The 20,079-nt window shown below is 46.1% G+C and overlaps 1 protein-coding gene across 1 annotated transcript in view; it reads right to left on the bottom strand.

The window, feature by feature from the left end:
* Positions 1-20,079, bottom strand: part of ZC3H3 (zinc finger CCCH-type containing 3) — a 1,776,692-nt gene that overhangs the window by 1,662,997 nt on the left and 93,616 nt on the right. The window contains exon 3 of the mRNA XM_086966317.1: positions 19,235-19,422. Within this exon, the coding sequence (XP_086822443.1) occupies positions 19,235-19,422 (188 nt within the window). The remainder of the gene's footprint in view (positions 1-19,234; positions 19,423-20,079) is intronic.

Genomic DNA, 20,079 nt, shown 5'->3' with positions numbered 1-20,079 from the left:
TCGTCCCCTATCGAATGCATTCAACTTCACAAGCAAGCTCCTCCCCTATCGAATGCATTCAAGTTTACAACTCGCAAGCTTCGCCCCTATCAAATGCATTCAACTGCACAAGCAAGCTCCTCCCCTATCGAATGCATTCAACTTCACAAGCAAGCTCGTCCCCTATCGAATGCATTCAACTTCACAAGCAAGCTCCTCCACTATCGAATGCATTCAACTTCACAAGCAAGCTCCTCCCCTATCGAATGCATTCAAGTTTACAACTCGCAAGCTTCGCCCCTATCAAATGCATTCAACTTCACAAGCAAGCTCCTCCCCTATCGAATGCATTCAACTTCACAAGCAAGCTCGTCCCCTATCGAATGCATTCAACTTCACATGCAAGCTCCTCCACTATCGAATGCATTCAAGTTTACAACTCGCAAGCTCCTCCCCTATCAAATGCATTCAACTTCACAAGCAAGCTCCTCCCCTATCGAATGCATTCAACTTCACAAGCAAGCTCCTCCCCTATCGAATGCATTCAACTTCACAAGCAAGCTCCTCCCCTATCGAATGCATTCAACTTCACAACTCGCAAGCTCCTCCCCTATCGAATGCATTCAACTTCACAACTCGCAAGCTCCTCCCCTATCAAATGCATTCAACTTCACAAGCAAGCTCCTCCCCTATCAAATGCATTCAACTTCACAACTCTCACATTTCTCCCCTATACTCCCTTCACTTCCCCTTCTCTCCAACTCGCCAAGTCAACAAAGAGCCCATCCGTCTGCCATCGGACAACCATCGAACATCTGTACTTCCCAATGCTCCATGTTCAGTAAAAGATAGATATTTTTCCCTTCTTTACAATTACTTGCGATGAGTGTCAACGTGGCTTTACTGGAAACAAAGTCACCATTCTGCAGAAATCTACCAACTTTTGTGTGATTGCTTGTGTTAAAAATGAATGATTATTAACATATATAAACAATACCCATATTTTCTTATTGTTATGACATTTATAGACAGCAGATGAAAAGGAAATGGTGTTTAAAAGTGAACGTTTACACTTCGTACAAGTTATATATAGAATATTATCTTATAGCCATGCTCCAAAATAGTTTGTGACAACAGGTAGCCTAAGTCTTCTGCCAGTGAAAAGAATGGGGCAAGCAGTGTCCCCAATCCAGCAGGCCAGCTATCCTGATCAGTCTCGACCTCTCAGCAATGTTTGGCACTGTAACACACACAGCCCTGCTCCAGGGATTGGTTGATATCAGTCTACCTTGAAGGCCTTGGAATGGTTCCAGGCTTTTATAGTGCACTCATCCAGAACTCAATGTATCTGACTGCCACCTTTCACCGCGAACCCCTTCAAACAACCGGTGGAGTCCCTCAACGCTCCTTCTAAGCCTGGCCCTTTTTAATATTTACATGCCCCTCCCACCAGCTGCCATCATCACATCATTCGGTTCCGATATAGTATGAAATGGAGACGTAGATGAACATAGCCACTGCAGAAAAGGTAGTGGAGGCATGAGTTAGTTTCCTGGAAGGCACGTACCACACTGCTAGCTGGAGGAGGGAGACCTGCCTGAATGTGGAGAAGACCGTGACCATTCTGTTCGGTAAAGCCACCGCCTTCAAGTCTAATGAATGGTGGTCCAAAGAATTAGGACCCTGTCCTCCTGGCAGACTCCTCCAAGAATGTCGGCATCATAGTGAACAGAAACTGGTCCATGAAAGAGCAAATGGCTACAGTCTCCACATCGTGCCACAGCATTCTCCGCATGCCCTGTAAAAATAAGCGGCTCTCCTTAGGGCTTTGTAAAACAGTCGCTCAGGCTCTGGTAACCATTTGGCTTATCCATAGCAATGCTTCATACGTTGGCATTCAAGGATATCTTTTGAAAATGTTATGTTCTGTTATTTGAATTTTTGAGCGCACAGCTGCCCCAGCGAAGGGGCGTCCTGGCGCTATATCTGAAAAGAACATAACTAGCACAGCAGAAATGAAGGACAACTAATAGGGCAGAGGGAAAAGATAAGTCTTAACAGCTTTCCTAAGAGCAAAGAGATATTCTAAAGAACGAATGTGGACAGGGAGTGCATTCCACAATTTGGAGGCCAACACCCTGAACGATCGGCCACCTAATCTGCATTTTTGAAAACGGGGAACCAGTGCCAGGCTTTGGCCGGCAGAGCGCAGGCTACGGGAAGGGGTATAAGAAGACAAAAGGTGTTGGAGGATGGCGGGGTGCCAGATTTCAGAATCTTGACTGGAAAAGACTGTAGACCATCTAGTACACAGTGGTATGGTTAGTTGTTAAACTTTTGGTCCACCCACTCCTCCTCCAAACCTACCTTGAGGTCACTCCTCTTGCTACCAGTGTGCAAGCGGGCCATTTGTCGGTCTCGCCTGCAACAGCACAGGCGCTGGCATGTGCTCTAGTGAGAGATACTGTATACAAAATAGGGCTTGCAGTCCGCCCACTGTTAAACATTCAGTGGCTTTATCGTCGCTTTTTGCTGCATTCTAATTGGCTAGCAAATGCTGGCTTCACTTCTTCTTTCAGCTGGAGCAAGGACCAAGTACTGATATTTGTCTTTCAGCTGATCGCGCTGTGATTATTTCTTCTACTTCCCTGTTGCCCTTGTTTAACCTCTTGTCATTTGTAACTATGTTTTACTGTACCACACACCTCAAAGATGCCCTTTTCTCTTATGGATGTTTACTGTGACAACAGATGTTGTTATCTGCATACAAATGTATTTTCACTAATACAGAGACATGGATGTAATTGCTTCCTATATGTGATAGGATTTTTGACAAATGTCATCATTTTTTTTCTTTTTCATGCTTGGGGAGTTTAATTACTGTTCTCCGAATCACAGAGTTGTTGTGCTGAGAAATAACATGCATTGGCAAAGCCCATAGGTCTTGCCTTTGAGACTATTGGCTCTGCCATTGCCTTTTGTTCATGCTGTACAGCATGGGCATTGCTAACTTTGGTAATGATTTGTGCACATGCTGTATAGCAGCATGGCTCAAAATGTTAATAAAAAAAGAAAACTATGATCCAGCGTTAATGCACTTTAAAAAAAAAGGACAAAAACCCTGGCTAGGTCGTAGCGCTTTCTTAAATTTGTTTTAGCCACACTGCAAAGCATCTACCCTGCTGTACAGCAGGACTACAAAACATTGCCATAGACAATATCTCTTATAGGAGAGATCTGTTGACTTTCCCATGCTTGTTAAACTTCTGTGTATGAACAGAATCTTTTGTAACCCAGCTATGGTTCTGTGCTCATCTTCACGATGCCTCCACTTTATCCCCCGGAGCCATCTTGCCAGATCTGGCGGCCGATCCTTTTCTTTTCTGGTTGCACACCACTGGAATACATTCCCACTGCATATTCGCCTTACTACCAACTCTTTAAGTCTTTTTAAAAACTGCAGAAAACCTGCTTATTGAACCACTCAGTTCTGTTGCCCCTTTCAGGCTCTTCTCCAACAGTATTACCTCTGACTCACTAGGATATGATGCTCTACAAATACAGGTAACATAAAACACCAAGAGCTTCTTGTTCACTTAAAAAATCCATCCATGCAATACAGCTAAAGATGAAAATACTTGTACTCTATATGATCTTAGTGCAAAGCAGTTCAGCAGTACAGTCTGAGTCTGTGCCTCCCCTTTTTAATCCGGAAGGTGTGTGAAGAGGCTGGGTGAGGACCGGTCAAGCCCAGATCACACCTTGGAGAATAAAGGGCCAGCTGTACAAAGCCAATTGCTAAATCAAAGGATTTGCAGCCACTAAATAGCTTTTACATACATTCTAAACCCATGTTGTGATTCTGTAAAAAAATGCATTATGAATTAACATTTGGAAGGGATGGTTTAGGGCATCCCTTCCAAATTCTGATTCGCATTACTATGTATTTGCAATTTTGGACACAAATCATTGATGGGTTACTGACTCCACAACCAAAGTGGGAACACATTCGTAAAGAGGAAGGGGTGCCTAGGAGAATGAAAAAAGATGTATGTTCTGGAGTGAACAGTGGTCCATAGGAACATTACCAACTCAAACGCTTTCAAGTAAAACAAGGTGCATTTAAAAGAAAAAAAGTACTCAAATGCCATCACAGACATGTAAAAAGGGGTTCAAAGACAACCAGTAACCAAAGACCCTTTTATGTTGCCCGGCGGTGTCGCCTCTATGACCCACCAATATTAATCAACGAAGAAGCAGGCGCTGGAGACTGGAAGGCAGGAAACGAGGATTTTATTCTCTCCGGAGGAGAACACATCAATTCAGACAGCAAGTATCATCACGAGGTGCTCTAACCACATTTCTGAGGCCTGGCCTCTTATACTAGGGTTTATGACCTTTATTGCACGTAACACATTCTCGCAACACTTTGATATTTTGAAAGAACATCCTCTGAATCTCCCCTACAGGCTCGTTCCCACATACATTTACAGTTGAATTCCCCACCCCGGTCACAACAGGTGATGATTGTCACGCAGCAGGGCATTCCGCCGATTCACGGAATGCATGGGGTTGATCGGATCTCATAGGGTGGGGGCTTTGATCGGCTCAAGGGTCTTTTGATGGGGAGGGGAAGCTTCCTACTGTACGGGGTAATAAACAGTATCCGCAGGGCCAGGTGGCGGCCTGGGAATAAGGAAGACAAACGGGGACACAGGAAAAGGGGGGTTTGCATCAAAAGGATCTGAGACCATGAAAGGAATGAAGGGAGGTGTCGCGCTGGGGACAGGATGGGATTCCGTGGCGGAGCTGCGCTGAAGAGGGGTTTATGACCCAAGGCATGAGAGAGCGGGGGTTGTCAACGTGCGGGGGATGTTTGCGAGGTTTAGGAGAGAGAGAGAGAGAGAGAGAGAGACGCGCTGGCTATCAGCGAGGGGCCGGGAGACCATGATGCTCAAAAATGGCTGCTGCCTATGCGCACGAATGGGCTCGAAAGGGGCAAGATGGCGCCGATAATGTTGACGTTTGCAGTCTAATCTTTAACAGTCCTCCCTTTTCAACATATCTTAGCCAACTTGCTTACTCAATGTCAATCTTCATCAAATTCCTAACCTCGGCATCATATATTGCTCTCATATGTTCGTTCCCAAAGTCCACAGTCTTAGGGCAAATACAATTTACGCATAATGTACACAGAGGTGGCAGACATTGAATTCCTAAGCATAGACCGCATATTACAACTATAGGAATCAGGATAATGGTGAATAGTCTCCAGCCCCAGTTCTTAACGGTGCTCCAGAACCAACCACCAAGCGACCATTCTTCTTGTTCTTGGTGGACTTCCGAAGAGAGCCTATGAAGATGTTCGATGGCTTTGTACACTGAGGGTGAGTTGTCCGGTATGTACGTACAGCAGCTGGACCCAATAATGCGGCATGCTCCACCTCGATCCGCAAGAACCACATCCAGGACAAGGCGGTTCTGGAGGGCCACCAAGCGGACCGCTTGAAGTTCAGCGGTGTTGTTAGCAAGGATACCAGCCGTGATGTTCATTGTTGTCTCAACTGCTTGAGTCAGATGTCGGATGGCACGGCTGTTCGCCATCGGGCCCCAGAGGGGGACAAGTCCCTTCATAGCATCGAGGAACTGCGCTCCTGTTGAGTCGGCTTGTTCAATGTCTTTGGCTCGTTTTTGTCTGTGATGATTTGCTGGTGCCACATATGTCGGAGGAAGGATGAAGGAAATGAAACAAGTGCCCCCCCAGCCTTTGGGGAGCCAGGTGTAAGCCTTCGTGCCGCAGACGAAGTACGTGTTTGGAGATGCCACAAAGGAAGGTGGGTCGGTGGAGTCCAGAGTTCTGGAAAACCGGCAAGCACTGCGGCCTACCAGCTGAGTCCCAAGCCCTTCCATGCACATGTGGCCGGTGACGTTGATGACTGACAGGGCCACAGTCAGAGTGGCAGCCGTTCGTTTTCGCAGGTAGGAGAAGGTGGTTCTGGTTGGATTATTGAACACTTGCATTTCGATTTGTTCTTTAGCCGGGATGTCCAAGTGGATTGTGTTGTTGGTGGTCTGCGGGCAGAAGTGTGTCTTTGTTCTGTTCCGCCAGACCCCGTGGTAGAAATGCGTTACGGTTTTGCTGGAGGTGGCATTGTCCTTAAAGCTTTCTTGCAGAAGCATCAGCCAAGCAAGACAGGAGCCGTGAACTGAGAAAGGTGAAGGGATGAATGGTATCGAGTGTCCAGTGGCGTGGGGTAGCAACCCACAGATCCAACAGTTGGTGGCATTGGTGGCGAGGTTGTGCTGGTGAAGTAGTTGTACGAAAGAGTTATTCCAAAATTCCTTTTGCCTCTCTCTGAGTTGGGGAGAGAGCGAAATCAGATAATGTTCCTTCATGGTGGTAGGCTGAGCAGTGGTCAGGAATGTTTCGTGAGCAGGTGCATTTTCTTCCACAATCCAGAGTGTGGTCATGAGGAGAAAGCAGAAAAGGATTGTGATGAAGAGTGCAATTGTCTTTGAGCTGTGGAGTCTGTCTGCTTTTGGGTTTCTGTGGTGGGTATTTCCTGTTGCCTTCATCATCTTCTTATTTGGTGCTTCCATCATCTTCTTATCTGGCGCTTCCATCATCTTCAAGGTGCTCGGTAGCGGGCAGAACAACAGATTTTGTTTTGCTTCTCTCCGGGTAACCCTTGGTAGTGTTTAGGTCACCGTTCTGAGATTTAACTCAGTCCGTGGTCTACTTAGTCGAGGCTCCCTCCTTTCGACGCAGGAAATACCCTTCTCTCGATGGCACAGTGGGATCAGAGAATTTTGAAAGTTCAAGCGTTTCGGTATCAGGATAGCAGGTTAGTGACGGTCGGTCCTTGTTCAGGAGCTCTTCTTGGTTGTCGATGTTTTCGGTCGAGGTCAGGGTCGAGGAGACCTTCTTACAGTGGTGTGCATGCAGCCAGTTGCGTTTTCCCTCCACTCGAAGTGCTGTTCGGGTGGTGATGAGGACTTGCCAGGGGCCCGTCCACCGGGGTTCCAGACTCTTGGCGCGCTGGAAGTTCCGGATCAGGACGAAATCCCCAGGCTGGATGGTGTGTCCGGGACCCCTGGAAGTGTCAGGGATGGCATGCAGCACCTGTTGATGGATAACAGACAGTGTTTTAGTCAACTGGCATAAGTAATCAGACATTAGGACGTCCGGGACGTCATGAATGGAAGTTGGTTTCGGTGCAGACCAGACATTCATAGGCCGGCCGAATACAACCTCGTATGGTGTCAAGTGGTGTTTGGTAGGGGTGGAACGCATTGAGAGCAATGCCAGGGGAAGTGCGTCTGGCCATTTCAGTCCTGTGGTAGCCACTATTTTGGCCAATTTTAGTTTCAGTGTGGCGTTATGTCGTTCAACTAGTCCGGCAGATTGGGGGTGGAAGACTGCGTGGAACTTTTGTTTTACACCCAACCCCTTCAAGATGAGTTGGATAACTTCGGTTACGAAGTGGGGGCCATTGTCGCGCCACAAAATTCGACAAAGGCCGTAACGGGGGAAAAACTCCTTTAACAGTACTTTTGCTGTGACCATAGCAGTGTTGTCACGGGTTGGGTATGCTTCCACCCATTTGCTAAATGCGCATACCACAACAAGTACATATTTCAGGCCTTGACATCTGTCTAGTTGGATGTAGTCCATCTGCAGGACTTCAAACGGGTGATTTGGGACCCCAAACCCTCCCCGGGGTACTACAGTTCCTTTCCCGGGATTGTGTTGCAGGCATATCAAGCATTGTTGGACCAGGCGCTTGGCGGACTCTGTGATCTTATCATTGTGCCAAACTCTGGAGACAAGTTCAATCATGGGGGCTGATCCTATGTGGGCAGGGGAGTGTGCCATAGTCAGTATGGGAATCAGATACGAGTCAGGTAGCAACCATTTGTTTGTGTCTTTTGTCCGCCAGCAGCCTTCGTCATCTTTCAATCCCACCCGTGTCCATTCAGTCAGTTCGTGTTGTGTGCTAGCCATTTGAATGTCTCTAATAGTGTCCCTAGCGTCAGACCATTTTTCTGCTTGTGACCTGGTCGTGTACATGCGTGTTGTCGTTCTATTTTCAGCTGTCGTTCGGGCAGTGATGTCGGCTAGTGCATTTCCCTGTCCAATAATGTCTGTCACCCTTTTGTGTGCCTGGCATTTGATGACTGCAAGCTTTTTGGGGAGAAGGACGGCTTCGATCAAGGCGGAGACTAGATCCCCGTGCAAAATGGGGGTGCCGTGTGAGGTCAAGAATCCCCTCTCCCTCCAAAGGAGCCCAAAATGGTGAACCACCCCAAAGGCATACTGGCTGTCGGTGTAAATGTTTGCTGTGGTTCCTGCTGCTAGAATACAGGCCCGTGTCAGGGCAATCAGTTCCGCTGCCTGGGCAGATCGTTGCGTTATGCGGGCTGTCTCGACTATAGTTCGAGCCGTGGTGACTGCATAGGCAGCTGAAGTGGTGCCATCGGGGAGTTTGATGCAAGAACCGTCCACCCACAGCTCTCCGTCGGGGTCGGGAAAGGCCGTGTCTCTGAGGTCAACCCTACTTCTGGTCTGTTCGTCTGTGAGGGTCACACAGTCGTGTACAGGGTGCACATTGGGATCGTTTTCTGGTAAGGGCAGCAGGGTTGCTGGGTTCAGTGTGGTGCATCTCTTCAGAGTGATGTGGGGTGCGAGCAGAGTCAGTTCGTATCCAGTCAGTCGTGCACTCGTCAGGTGTTGCGTTTTGGTTTGGTTTAGGAGGGTGTCAACTGCATGGGGTACCAGTACTGTGAGGGAATTCGAGAGCACGATCCCCTCACTCTGTCGGATAGAGATCGCAGCAGCAGCTACGGCTCGAAGGCAAGCAGGCAGGGCTCTGGCTACAGGATCAAGGGTGGCTGAGAAGTAAGCGCATGGTCGTTGCTTTGAGCCGATGGACTGGGTCAGGACAGATAAGGCGCACCCCTCCCTTTCGTGAGTGTAAAGGGAGAAGGGCTTTGTGTAATCGGGGGTACCCAACACAGGGGCCGAGCAAAGGGCATCTCGTAGTTGCATGAAGGAAGCCTGACACTCAGGGGTTCAAGGGAGAGGGAAAGGGACATCCTTAGCTAGCAGGGAAAGCAGTGGTTTTACTACGAGGCTAAAGTTGGGTAACCACTGTCGGCAGAAGGAGGTGAGGCCTAGTAGGGAGCGGACCTGTTTCTGGGTCCTAGGGATGGGGGTGTCGAGAATGGTTTGGATTCGGTCAGGAGTCAGTTTCCTTCCGTCTTTGGACAAAAGGTGGCCTAGGTAAGTGACCTGGGGTTGGCAGAATTGCAACTTCTTCCTAGAGACCTTGTGGCCATTTTCTGCAAGGAAGTGCAGGAGTTGAATGGTGGCTGTGACAGCTAGTGGAGTGGTGTCGGCTGCCAAGAGGATGTCATCGACATATTGCACTAACACCACTCCATCGGGTAACTGGACTTGATCCAGTTGTCTCTTGAGGGCTTGGCTGTAGATGCTAGGGCTTTCTGTGTAGCCCTGGGGTGCTCGGCAGAACCTATACGAGCGGGCTTTTAGGGTGAAACCGAAGAGATATCGGCTGTCTGGGTGGATGGGGATGGAAAAGAATGCGTTTTTGAGGTCAATTACAGTGAAGGTGGTGGCAGTGGAGGGAATCAAAGTCAGGATGGTGGTAATGTCCGAGACCACAGGGTACTGGGGTACCACCACTTTGTTGATCTCTCGAAGGTCAATGATGAAGCGGTATGCTTTCTCATCTCCTTCTCCCTGTTTCTTAATGATGGGCAAGATTGGGCTGTTGCAAACGTTGCTAACCACTTCCTCTACCACTCCTGCGTCTATCAGTGATTGGATGATTTCTACCAATGCCTTCTCGCCCTCGGGCGATATCCGATATTGTGGAAGTTTTGGGAGTGTTGCATCTGGTCGAACAGTAATGTGCACTGGGTCAATCATCATGCGCCCTACATCCGAATCCGTTTTGGCCCACAGATACGGAGGCAGAGTGTCAAGCAGGGAAGTGTCAGCGTCGGTGATGGAAAACATGTGTCTGGGAGGGCAATGTCTAAGCAGAACAGGATTGTCATAAAGGAAAACTCGGACTCCATCTTGGGAACATCTAATCGTTGCTCGGAAGTGTTTCAATAAGTCGAGTCCCATAATTGCGTCAGGGCTGTTGGAGGAAAGCAAAAACGTAGTGTCAGTGGTGTTGTTTTCTAAGTCAAAGAGGATCGGGGCGGACAAAGGGTTAGTGGAGGGCGTTCCATCGAAACCTGTCGATGTTATTAGTGAGCCAGACAAGGGTGCCCTTGGAATCAGTCGTTTAGATAATGCACTACGTGTTGCGCCAGTGTCTACCAGGAATGGTGACTTTGTACCCAAGACCTTAGCAGTGACATAAGGGCCTTGCTGGTCAACATGGAGCTCGACTGGATCCCTCCCTTGCCCTAGGCAGTCCTATGCAAAGTCATGAACATCATCGTAGTCAGATTGCTGGCATTGGTTCTGTCGGGGTCGATCAAATGTGTTTGGCCTACTTGATCTATCATTAGTTGCGTTGTTTGGGGGCCCTCGCTATGGTCCCCTATTTCTTGGGTCGCTTGCTGTATCTCTAGGATCTCTATTTCTGATGAGTTCCAAAAGAACTGGGCACTGAGATTTCCAGTGGCCCGTTCCTTTACAGAAAGCACACTGGTCCTCTCTAATGTCTGTACGTCCAATGTGGGGAGTCGAAGTACGGTCTTTGGGAGGTGCAGTTTTAGGGACGTTCATCTGATGGTTTCCCCGGTATTGGTCTCGTCCCAGAGTCACCCCTTGCAGTTGAGCCATCATCACCCTCTCTTTTAAATCTTTCTTCTTTCTCTCTGTTGTCCTATCGTTTTCGTTTTTCTGATGTTCATAATATTGGGCCATCTGGAGGATAGCCGTAGGTTTGGAGGCTGCCCAACTACTTTCGCTGGCCTGCAGTTTCTGCGAGACCTCCGGTGATAAACCCTTAACGTAATTCTGGACAAACAGATGGTGTCCGGTTGCAGTGGTCAGGTCCTGGCCGCTGTAATCGGAGAACACCGTTTCAAACCGGGAGAAGTATTCCGATACATCCTCCTGAGGTTTCTGGCGACAAGCCGTTACTATCGACCAGTCCACTTTCTTTTCTGGGATCAGGGTTTTTAATTTCTGTACGATTTTATCCGGGAGGTCTAAAATAGCTTTCAAAGGCTTTTGTCCGGGTTCTCGTTGTCTGTCTATGCCATCGAGTTGTGACCAGTTATGTCCAAACAGCTCAGAGTGGTCGACTTTTCGGATTTGTTTCCACACATCAGCTGGTAGACACAACCCGAAAAACAAGTCGATGTCAGCCAGAGTCATAATCGTCGATCCTAGGGCTGTACCCAACTCAGTATAGAAGGCAGTGGGGTTTTTACGTAGGTCAGGCAGAGATTTCCGGAAGGTCAGAATCTCTTGCCGGTCCCATGGTTGGTAGACCCAATTGTACACTACCCGTCCCTTTGCGTCTTTGTTGTTTGCGTCATCGTGAGTCCCTTCACCTCGTGGAGGAACCCAGTAAGGGGCAGCCTCTCGTATCGGCATCATGGTGTTAGATCGTTCAGTCTGTGGTTCGGTTGCTATGGATGTTGTGGATTCGATTTTCGGCTTTTGTTCAGTGAGGTGGCGGAAAACCTCAAGCGTACGCGTAAGGAGGTCCGTCACATCACTCTCACTCTCATCCCCGATATCGACCTTCCGGTACAGAGTCGTTAGGCTCTGGGGACCTTTTTCTTGATATCGGTCCTCGTATGCGTTTAAGACGTGGTAACACAGTTGTACAGTAAAGTGTCGTCTGTGACTCCCTGTATAAGAATTAAACACATCCGTGACGGACTCTTCATCTTCCCTCTTCTCTACCAGTATCTTTGCTATCTTGTCGACCCCTGCTCGCTCATTTTTGTTTAGTCTATATGTTCTTGCAGGACCAACCCTTCGGGCCTCTGGGTCGCACAACGTTGTCGTTTGCGTAGCATCTAATACAAGGAGTTCAGCCGGCACAGAGGCCATGGGGGCTGAAGCCGTGGTGCTACTCTCGCTTGTACCTGGGGGTAGTGGGTGCTGTGCTAAGGGTTGGGAAGGGGCATATGGAGGGGGCATGTGGATGATCGGAGGACCTAGCAGCAGATCATCGTTGGTTCGCTGTTTCGAGTGTAATTCAGGGTAGAGCGTGGAGGGTGTTCTAACCAGACACTGGCTTGACGTTTCTATTTCTAGTTTCTGTTTGGTATCCTCTCTTTCTTTTATCTCTTTCTCTAGTTTCTGGGCCGCTAGGTGGGCTGCTTTCCGCAGCTCTTTTCCCAACCTACTCTCAGTTCTCTTTTTACGTTGTTCGGCTTCTTTTCGCCACATGCCGAAGCTGTCAAGCATAGTGGGCGTCGTCTTGTTTTTACCAAGGGCTGTTTCTAGTGCGTTTATTTTATCGTCTTCAAAGGATCCTACCAGTGGCCACTGACTTTCTCGATCCTTTTTCGTATATTTATGCCACAGCTGGCTATAGGCTATAGCGATTAATCCATGCTTCATGAACATGTCCTTATTAGGGGTGCCTTCCAGCGGAGCCGGATGGTTCATCTCTAATAAGCGGTCCGGGCTAAACAGGCTACTAACCAGGGGGGAGAAGACAGGCATGACGGATCACAATGGGATAATAGTCAGCACTACCTATCTTATCACTGCTTGCAAAGACTAGACAGAATATTTCTATTCTACGTTGTTTGCAGGTAGTGAATACCTCATGAACCAATCTTGAGCAATCAATGTTAGGTCAAAAATAAAAAATCAATATGGTCAATGGGGAGAATAAGTAGGCTCGCAAAGGTCCGCGTCACCTACCCTTTCACTATCTGCAAAGAGGGGACCTATTCTTCCCTGTTTGCAGACAGAGAATCTCCAGAAAACAGTCTATAACAGTTAATCAATGGGGGAGGGGCAATTGTTCAGTGGGGGAGAAAGATAGGTCCGACGGATGTGTACCTATCCTTCGCTGTTTATAAAGGGAGAGCCTGTTGTTTCTCTGTTTGCAGACAGCGAATCTCCAAATAAATAACAAAAAGTAATACTAGTATTTTCTCATCAATTATCAATCACTTTCAATTATCAATCACTTTCGCAATTCGTCGTGTTTACACGACCTTACCCGGACCGCATGGACAGTTTCTTGTCTTCCGAATCCAGCGCCCGATCGTCCTCTTCTCTTCGTAATCCACGTGGCACTCCTGATGGTTCCCAGTCAGGACCGCAGATCACTCGAGAGAGGTCTGTTCGGAACCAGTGAAGTTCGGATGATCGGCTGTCAGACGAGGGTCTATCGGACAGGGTACCTTCCGATCGTTGCAGTCGTTCACTCTGTCGTCAGGACCTCTCCCACTGGATCCACGAGTCGCTGATGGGCCCCACGTTTGGGACGCCAATTGTAAAAAGGGGTTCAAAGACAACCAGTAACCAAAGACCCTTTTATGTTGCCCGGCGGTGTCGCCTCTATGACCCACCAATATTAATCAACGAAGAAGCAGGCGCTGGAGACTGGAAGGCAGGAAACGAGGATTTTATTCTCTCCGGAGGAGAACACATCAATTCAGACAGCAAGTATCATCACGAGGTGCTCTAACTACATTTCTGAGGCCTGGCCTCTTATACTAGGGTTTATGACCTTTATTGCACGTAACACATTCTGGCAACACTTTGATATTTTGAAAGAACATCCTCGGAATCTCCCCTACAGGCCCGTTCCCACATACATTTACAGTTGAATTCCCCACCCCGGTCACAACAGGTGATGATTGTCACGCAGCAGGGCATTCCGCCGATTCACGGAATGCATGGGGTTGATCGGATCTCATAGGGTGGGGGCTTTGATCGGCTCGAGGGTCTTTTGATGGGGAGGGGAAGCTTCCTACTGTACGGGGTAATAAACAGTATCCGCAGGGCCAGGTGGCGGCCTGGGAATAAGGAAGACAAACGGGGACACAGGAAAAGGGGGGTTTGCATCAAAAGGATCTGAGACCATGAAAGGAATGAAGGGAGGTGTCGCGCTGGGGACAGGATGGGATTCCGTGGCGGAGCTGCGCTGAAGAGGGGTTTATGACCCAAGGCATGAGAGAGCGGGGGTTGTCAACGTGCGGGGGATGTTTGCGAGGTTTAGGAGAGAGAGAGAGAGAGAGAGAGAGATGCGCTGGCTATCAGCGAGGGGCCGGGAGACCATGATGCTCAAAAATGGCTGCTGCCTATGCGCACGAATGGGCTCGAAAGGGGCAAGATGGCGCCGATAATGTTGACGTTTGCAGTCTAATCTTTAACAGACATGGCGGTCTGCTGACACCATCAGGCCATCATCCCTATGATGGCGTACATTCAGAGTGAGTCGCAATTTGCAACCTACCTCATGAATACTGATGCAGCAGATTAAATTACTACCCACTACAAATGGGGATTTTGCAAACCGACCTATTACTATACAGCGCGGTTCACAAAATCTGAACGGATTTGCAGAAAGTCAGTGAGCAGGTTGTCACCACATTCTGCAAATCATTTCTTAGTACACCTGACCCGGAGTTCTCCTTTACACACACTGGAATTGTGAACCATCAGGGGCATTAGGCGAATAATACATAAGCTTAAATAAACATTTTCTGCCAGAGCATTTCCCGCAGACAGAAGATAAGGATGCAAATGGAATGCCCCTTTTCTGGGCTGGCAGGACATATCGCAGGTTTCAGCTACAACTCTTAATCCCTGGATCTACTAGCTTACTGTGGTGTTAGCATGTGGCAGTGGGCCAGCTCCCTTCAGATATAGCTTAAGCTCCATGCCCTTAACCACTCATAAAGCAGTCCCGTCAGTACCAGAGATCTGTGGGCCATTACATGCCCACAGGTCTCCTAGAGATATTTTTTAATTTTACATTAGGTTTTTTAAACTTTGCTTAAAAAACTTTTCAAGTGGGTGGCAGGCTCCCATCACCGCATTCCATTTGTGCATTGCTTGCGATCACCATCTTTATGAGTGGGTTCCAACCTATGCCAAGATGGAAGCTGCACGTGTTTATGCAATGGTGATAATATTTGACTCTTTTTGTAAAACAATCAAAGGGGTCTGTCTTGCACACACATTCCTTTGGATACTGGGGTGGACCTATTTGAATGTTCTTATAACATTTTATTACAAAAACATTCAAAGATGATTACCTGTGAGTGCTTGTAGGGGCAGTATTTTTTAAATAAGGATTTACGAAAACATAAAAAATTAATTTGTAAAGCAAACAGGCTGGCAGCCAATTGCAGACCCATTGGCTTTGTCAATGCTCGTTTTCTGTCATTACAAAAAAGTTCACCCTAAGCATTCTGCCTACGCCTTATGCCGAGGACAGCTGCCTCCAGGCTGAGTTCTTAAATCAGCTATCCTTCTGGAACAGTATGCAATGCTGCAGTCTCTGCTCATTCCTGGAAATAGCTGCAGCTTCAACCCTCCCTTCATGTTATCCTTGTGTTCATGGCATGATAAAAGATGGGGTTGTCTTTAAATTGAAAAGCAAGCATGATCAGCTTCATTATTAGGATAATAATTCGTTATTCAGATTACTCGATTAAAATTATATATTTTTTATATTGAATTCCCAACCAGTCTGCACCTAAAAACACCTTTCTTCTTCAAAAATATCAAAAATCAATACATTCCCTACTTTATTTTTCAAACTTTATTTTCCATTTTCACATTGATATACAACAAAAAACGGCATATTAATTACTCATTGCAACCTTACAAAGTACATTGTTTAAAGAAATGACCAAGTACATATCGCACACTGGTAACTGGGGTAACATACACATTTCTTTACGAAATCAACGGTTTGTCAACCTGCACTTGTCTCTTTATGCCTAGTTTATGGTCCACCTGACGCATTTTAGAGGCGCTTACGTGCATCAGAGAGAGTCTCGGAGGTTTAACCCACCCTGGCAGGCACTATTCCTGCCAACTGCTGCAAAAGGGGGGCGAGCCAACTTTAAGCAAATAACACTTAAGGGGCCCCCTGATGTCCCGTGGCCTGGATGACAAGGGCTGAGTCATGGCTATCAGTTCACTATTCGTATTACAACATACCCGACTATTGAGCCGGGCTTTTGTGGTAGGAGTACCTTTGCTCCCCCAGTGCAGTGCGCTCTCTCTCTTAGCCACTAGCAGCGCAATAGATGTAAATGTGCGTATTGGCTTAGGGATCTCTCGCACGTTCCCCAACAGAGCCAGAGTGAAGATGGCCCTCCAATAGCATCCTATTTTTACACAATTCCAAGTAATGTGGGCAAAATCACTTGGGACAAGTGTGGCCGATTGGGGTCACTCCTGTGAACTTTACTCATTAGTCTCTTCCTTGACATATCCTAGGTATAAAGGTATAACATTTCTACCATACGGAAGAACAGATGGCGAGAAACGCTTCTATGTGCTTAGACTCTTATTTTTGCTTTTTATCCTTTGTAATGAACACATTTTGTTACTTATTGCAAGAATGCAGATAATTTCTTCATTTTTAGATTCACAATTCTCTACTGTACATGACCATTCATTTTCTAAATACGCACCGTGACTTCCACACAGAAAGTGCTGAGATACGCTTAGTCACACTACTATCTCTTAAACACAAATTATTTAACATGGAAAGTACTGCCAGGGTTTGCACTGTTCCATTGTATTTCAACACATGCATACTGAATAATACAGTGAAACCAAGTTCCACATAACATCTATATTGTATTTTACTCTAGTAAGTGTGACTATTACAGCGTAAAAATCATACATGCTTCTGATAAAATAACAATTTTCCTCCTTGAACAATAAATACTTGGTAAGCAGCCATGACAACGCGGGCATTACCCCGTGCTGCCATTACGACGCTGATTTTACAACGCAAGTCGTTACAACGACTTGCGCTGGAGGGCGCTGTTGGAAAAGGAATAGTTTAATTTTCTATTCCAACACCTTCCCTACTGTAACGTGGGCTGGAGATGGAATAGAAAATTAAACTATTCCACTATACAGCGCAAGTCGTTGTTACGACTTGCGTTGTAAAAGCAGCGTCGTAATGGCAGCGCGGGGTAAAAGCCCGCGTTGTCATGTCATACATCCAAATACTTGATCCAGTTCATAGCAATAATTGATTTGTAACATGCATGAACAGTCGCCATGACGTTTACTTTAGAGAGAACCTTACAATAATTGCACTGTAAAAGTTTCCAGCTCTTAACAGAACAGCTGCACTCTTAAGATATTTAAGTATTTGCATTACAACCTCTTCATAGCTCAATCATATAATTTGACAACTACTTTAATTGCCTTAACATCATATGTTTTAAGGAATACACCATTTCCAAATTGGATTTGATGCATCTCAGTGACCAATGTGTTTCTCTGTAGGAATCTTTACTGCCACATTCAAAAATGTTCTCTGGAATTAAAGTAGATTTTTTTGGGAGTGTACGGTTTTACTTTACAGAGCCTCAATAAAGCACACAAGCATACATGCCAGAGTGAAACACTTCTACTGATCAAGAAACACAATAGATACAAGCAATAACATTACATAAGAACTGAAACTTAAGAATACAGGGTTCCTTTTGTGACTCAATAAATTTCATAATAAGAGTATTTGTTTCCACTGTCCACAAATTTGCACAAATACTCTAGGTGGAAAACTAAAACTCAAAGGAAGCCAACAGCATAAAATCTAAATACCAATCCAACAATCTGGAATAACCGTGTGGGTACAGAATTTGGTTAGATATTTATTGTCACTCATCAAGATAATGTTTTGTAATCATAGAGTTTAGATCAATACTTCCGATCAGATTAATGGACAAGGGCTTTCCTTACTACACCGTTGATGTCAAGCACCACGCTCCATTCTCTTGGTCATCACCCTCAAGCCAGAGATTGGTTCTCAGTCTTGGGTACCCTTTGAATCAAAGACTTGCCTCTAGAATTTACAATTCCATTCCGGAGCAGATGTCAAATGACACATTTTACTTCTTAAGGGAAAGGAAACCACAACGACAACCGGGATGATCTACAATGGAGCCATTCCACATTCGAGCTGCAAGACATTTAGTGTCAATACTATTTGTTCTTCTCACTAGTTGTTCTTCTTACTAGCTCTCTGAGTGTCGTAGTATTCAATAACTTGCCACATGAAAGTTTAACATGTATGCAAGTCTGAGAGCAATGAAAAATATCCCACATCTCTGGAGGATTCCACAGATGGAATTTGATCCATCAAATACATAGTGTGGTGGACAGTGTCCTCTCTAGAAATGATCTTTAAGGTGGGGTCACAAAAAGGCCCACAGATAAAACTGTCATGGATATTCACGAAGGGCTCTTGTAGAGATTGTGCATGTGTGAAGATATTGACGAATATGGTTTTTGCAGTGAAAGGTATTTAGATATTAATGTATGTGGTGGTGTCTATTTTTATTTTCCTGTAGTCAGACACAGGGGCAATATTCAACAGCTGTGGTGGGGGGGCCAAGGAAGGGACAGGACAAACAAAGCCGTGGCAGAGGCTCCACCTACCCCCCCCACCTTCCAAACAGATGACACGAGTGGTGGAAAAATTCCATCTGTGTGTCCTCCTCTGGATTTAGCACTTCTGCCAGAAATCGGAGAACTTTCTGTTATCACTCAACATTAAATCAGGCCTTGAGCCATTTCCCATGTCCACATAGAACAATTTTTTATTTAAAAGCCAAAGTTAGATGTGAAAGGATTTAATTTTATTACTCCAAAGCCATTGAAAACATCAGTAGACAAGGAAAACGAATGATGAAAAAGTACTAATTCAAAATTCTTACACTGAGAATGTAGCTTATAGTTGAGATATTTTTTTAAGATTAACAAAAAAGCCAAAAAACCAGACTAACATCCGATGCTGCTAGAAAACTTTGGTAAGTGACCATGTATTAACTTACACATGCCTCTAAACTCCCCAGTACTAGAGCTGTGATGGTGGGAGAGCCTCCTAAAGTGGTGCCAGGGGAGGTGTCTTTGTATACACATTTATGCCTCAGGATAGCAACAGAACCACCTCTGTAAATCTCTTAAGTTAAAGAAGTGAAAACGTTCCAGGATCGTCCCCAAGAGATGTACATATTATAAGCAGCTGAATCTCTACACAATTTTGTGCGACAATGCAAGGTGGGAAGCAAAAGGATGTCCTCCTACCTTCTCTTGCAAGCGACTGCTGCTTCGAGACAGGCAAGCGACGCAGTCTGTGCCTGCTGATTTGGACCAGCCCCTTAGGAGAGATTTTCTTCACTGTCTGCATCTTTGGCGGCGTTCTCCTTCTGAGATAGTAGCGACTTTTTATGCTATCCTGTGGTAGTGAGTTGCTTTTCTTATCAGTCGGGGAGCTGCATGGAGACAAAATAGTACAATGACTACAATAAACACATAATACAGAAAGGATGCAACACTTACTTAGATACAATCGTACATTTGGTGTAAGAGCACATCATGGTTTTGTAAATAAATCAGACAGGACCCACACATGCCCCACTTGAACAATCTCTGCAATATAACTAGTATGTTTGCGTTTACTGAGAAAGGAACCAGATGTTCGCAGGATTTAAGAATGCTCTTAATACAACCAATACCAATCACACCATTACGGGATGACGCAGCTCAGGTAGGAACAAGGCATGCACACACTTTATGCATCTCTGTAACATCACCACTACTTTTTACACCATTATTGGTGGACTCAGTATGTGCAAGGACCCGACATGCTCTGGCTTAAAGACTCTCTAGGTTAACTATCTGTATGAGCCTCACCATATCAGTTTGAAAAGGCAATGGCATGGAGTGAAGATTATCTATAATAACGCTAATATCAGTTGCATCTTTAAGGCATGACCTAGTTCAGACAGAAACTAGACATGTCTGGAGGACTGTGCTTAGACATGAACCAGACATATTCTTTTAGAAAAATCTCAATATCACCAGTATAGTCATATCATTACAGGATAACATAGCCCAGACATCATGGTGACAGAATATGAAAACCTTTG

The sequence above is a fragment of the Lissotriton vulgaris genome, chromosome 4_1 (assembly GCF_964263255.1).
Source record: "Lissotriton vulgaris chromosome 4_1, aLisVul1.2, whole genome shotgun sequence".
Classification (NCBI taxonomy): domain Eukaryota; kingdom Metazoa; phylum Chordata; class Amphibia; order Caudata; family Salamandridae; genus Lissotriton; species Lissotriton vulgaris.
The sequence above is the reverse complement of the archived record's forward strand: the minus strand, read 5'-3'. Positions and strand labels throughout refer to the sequence as shown.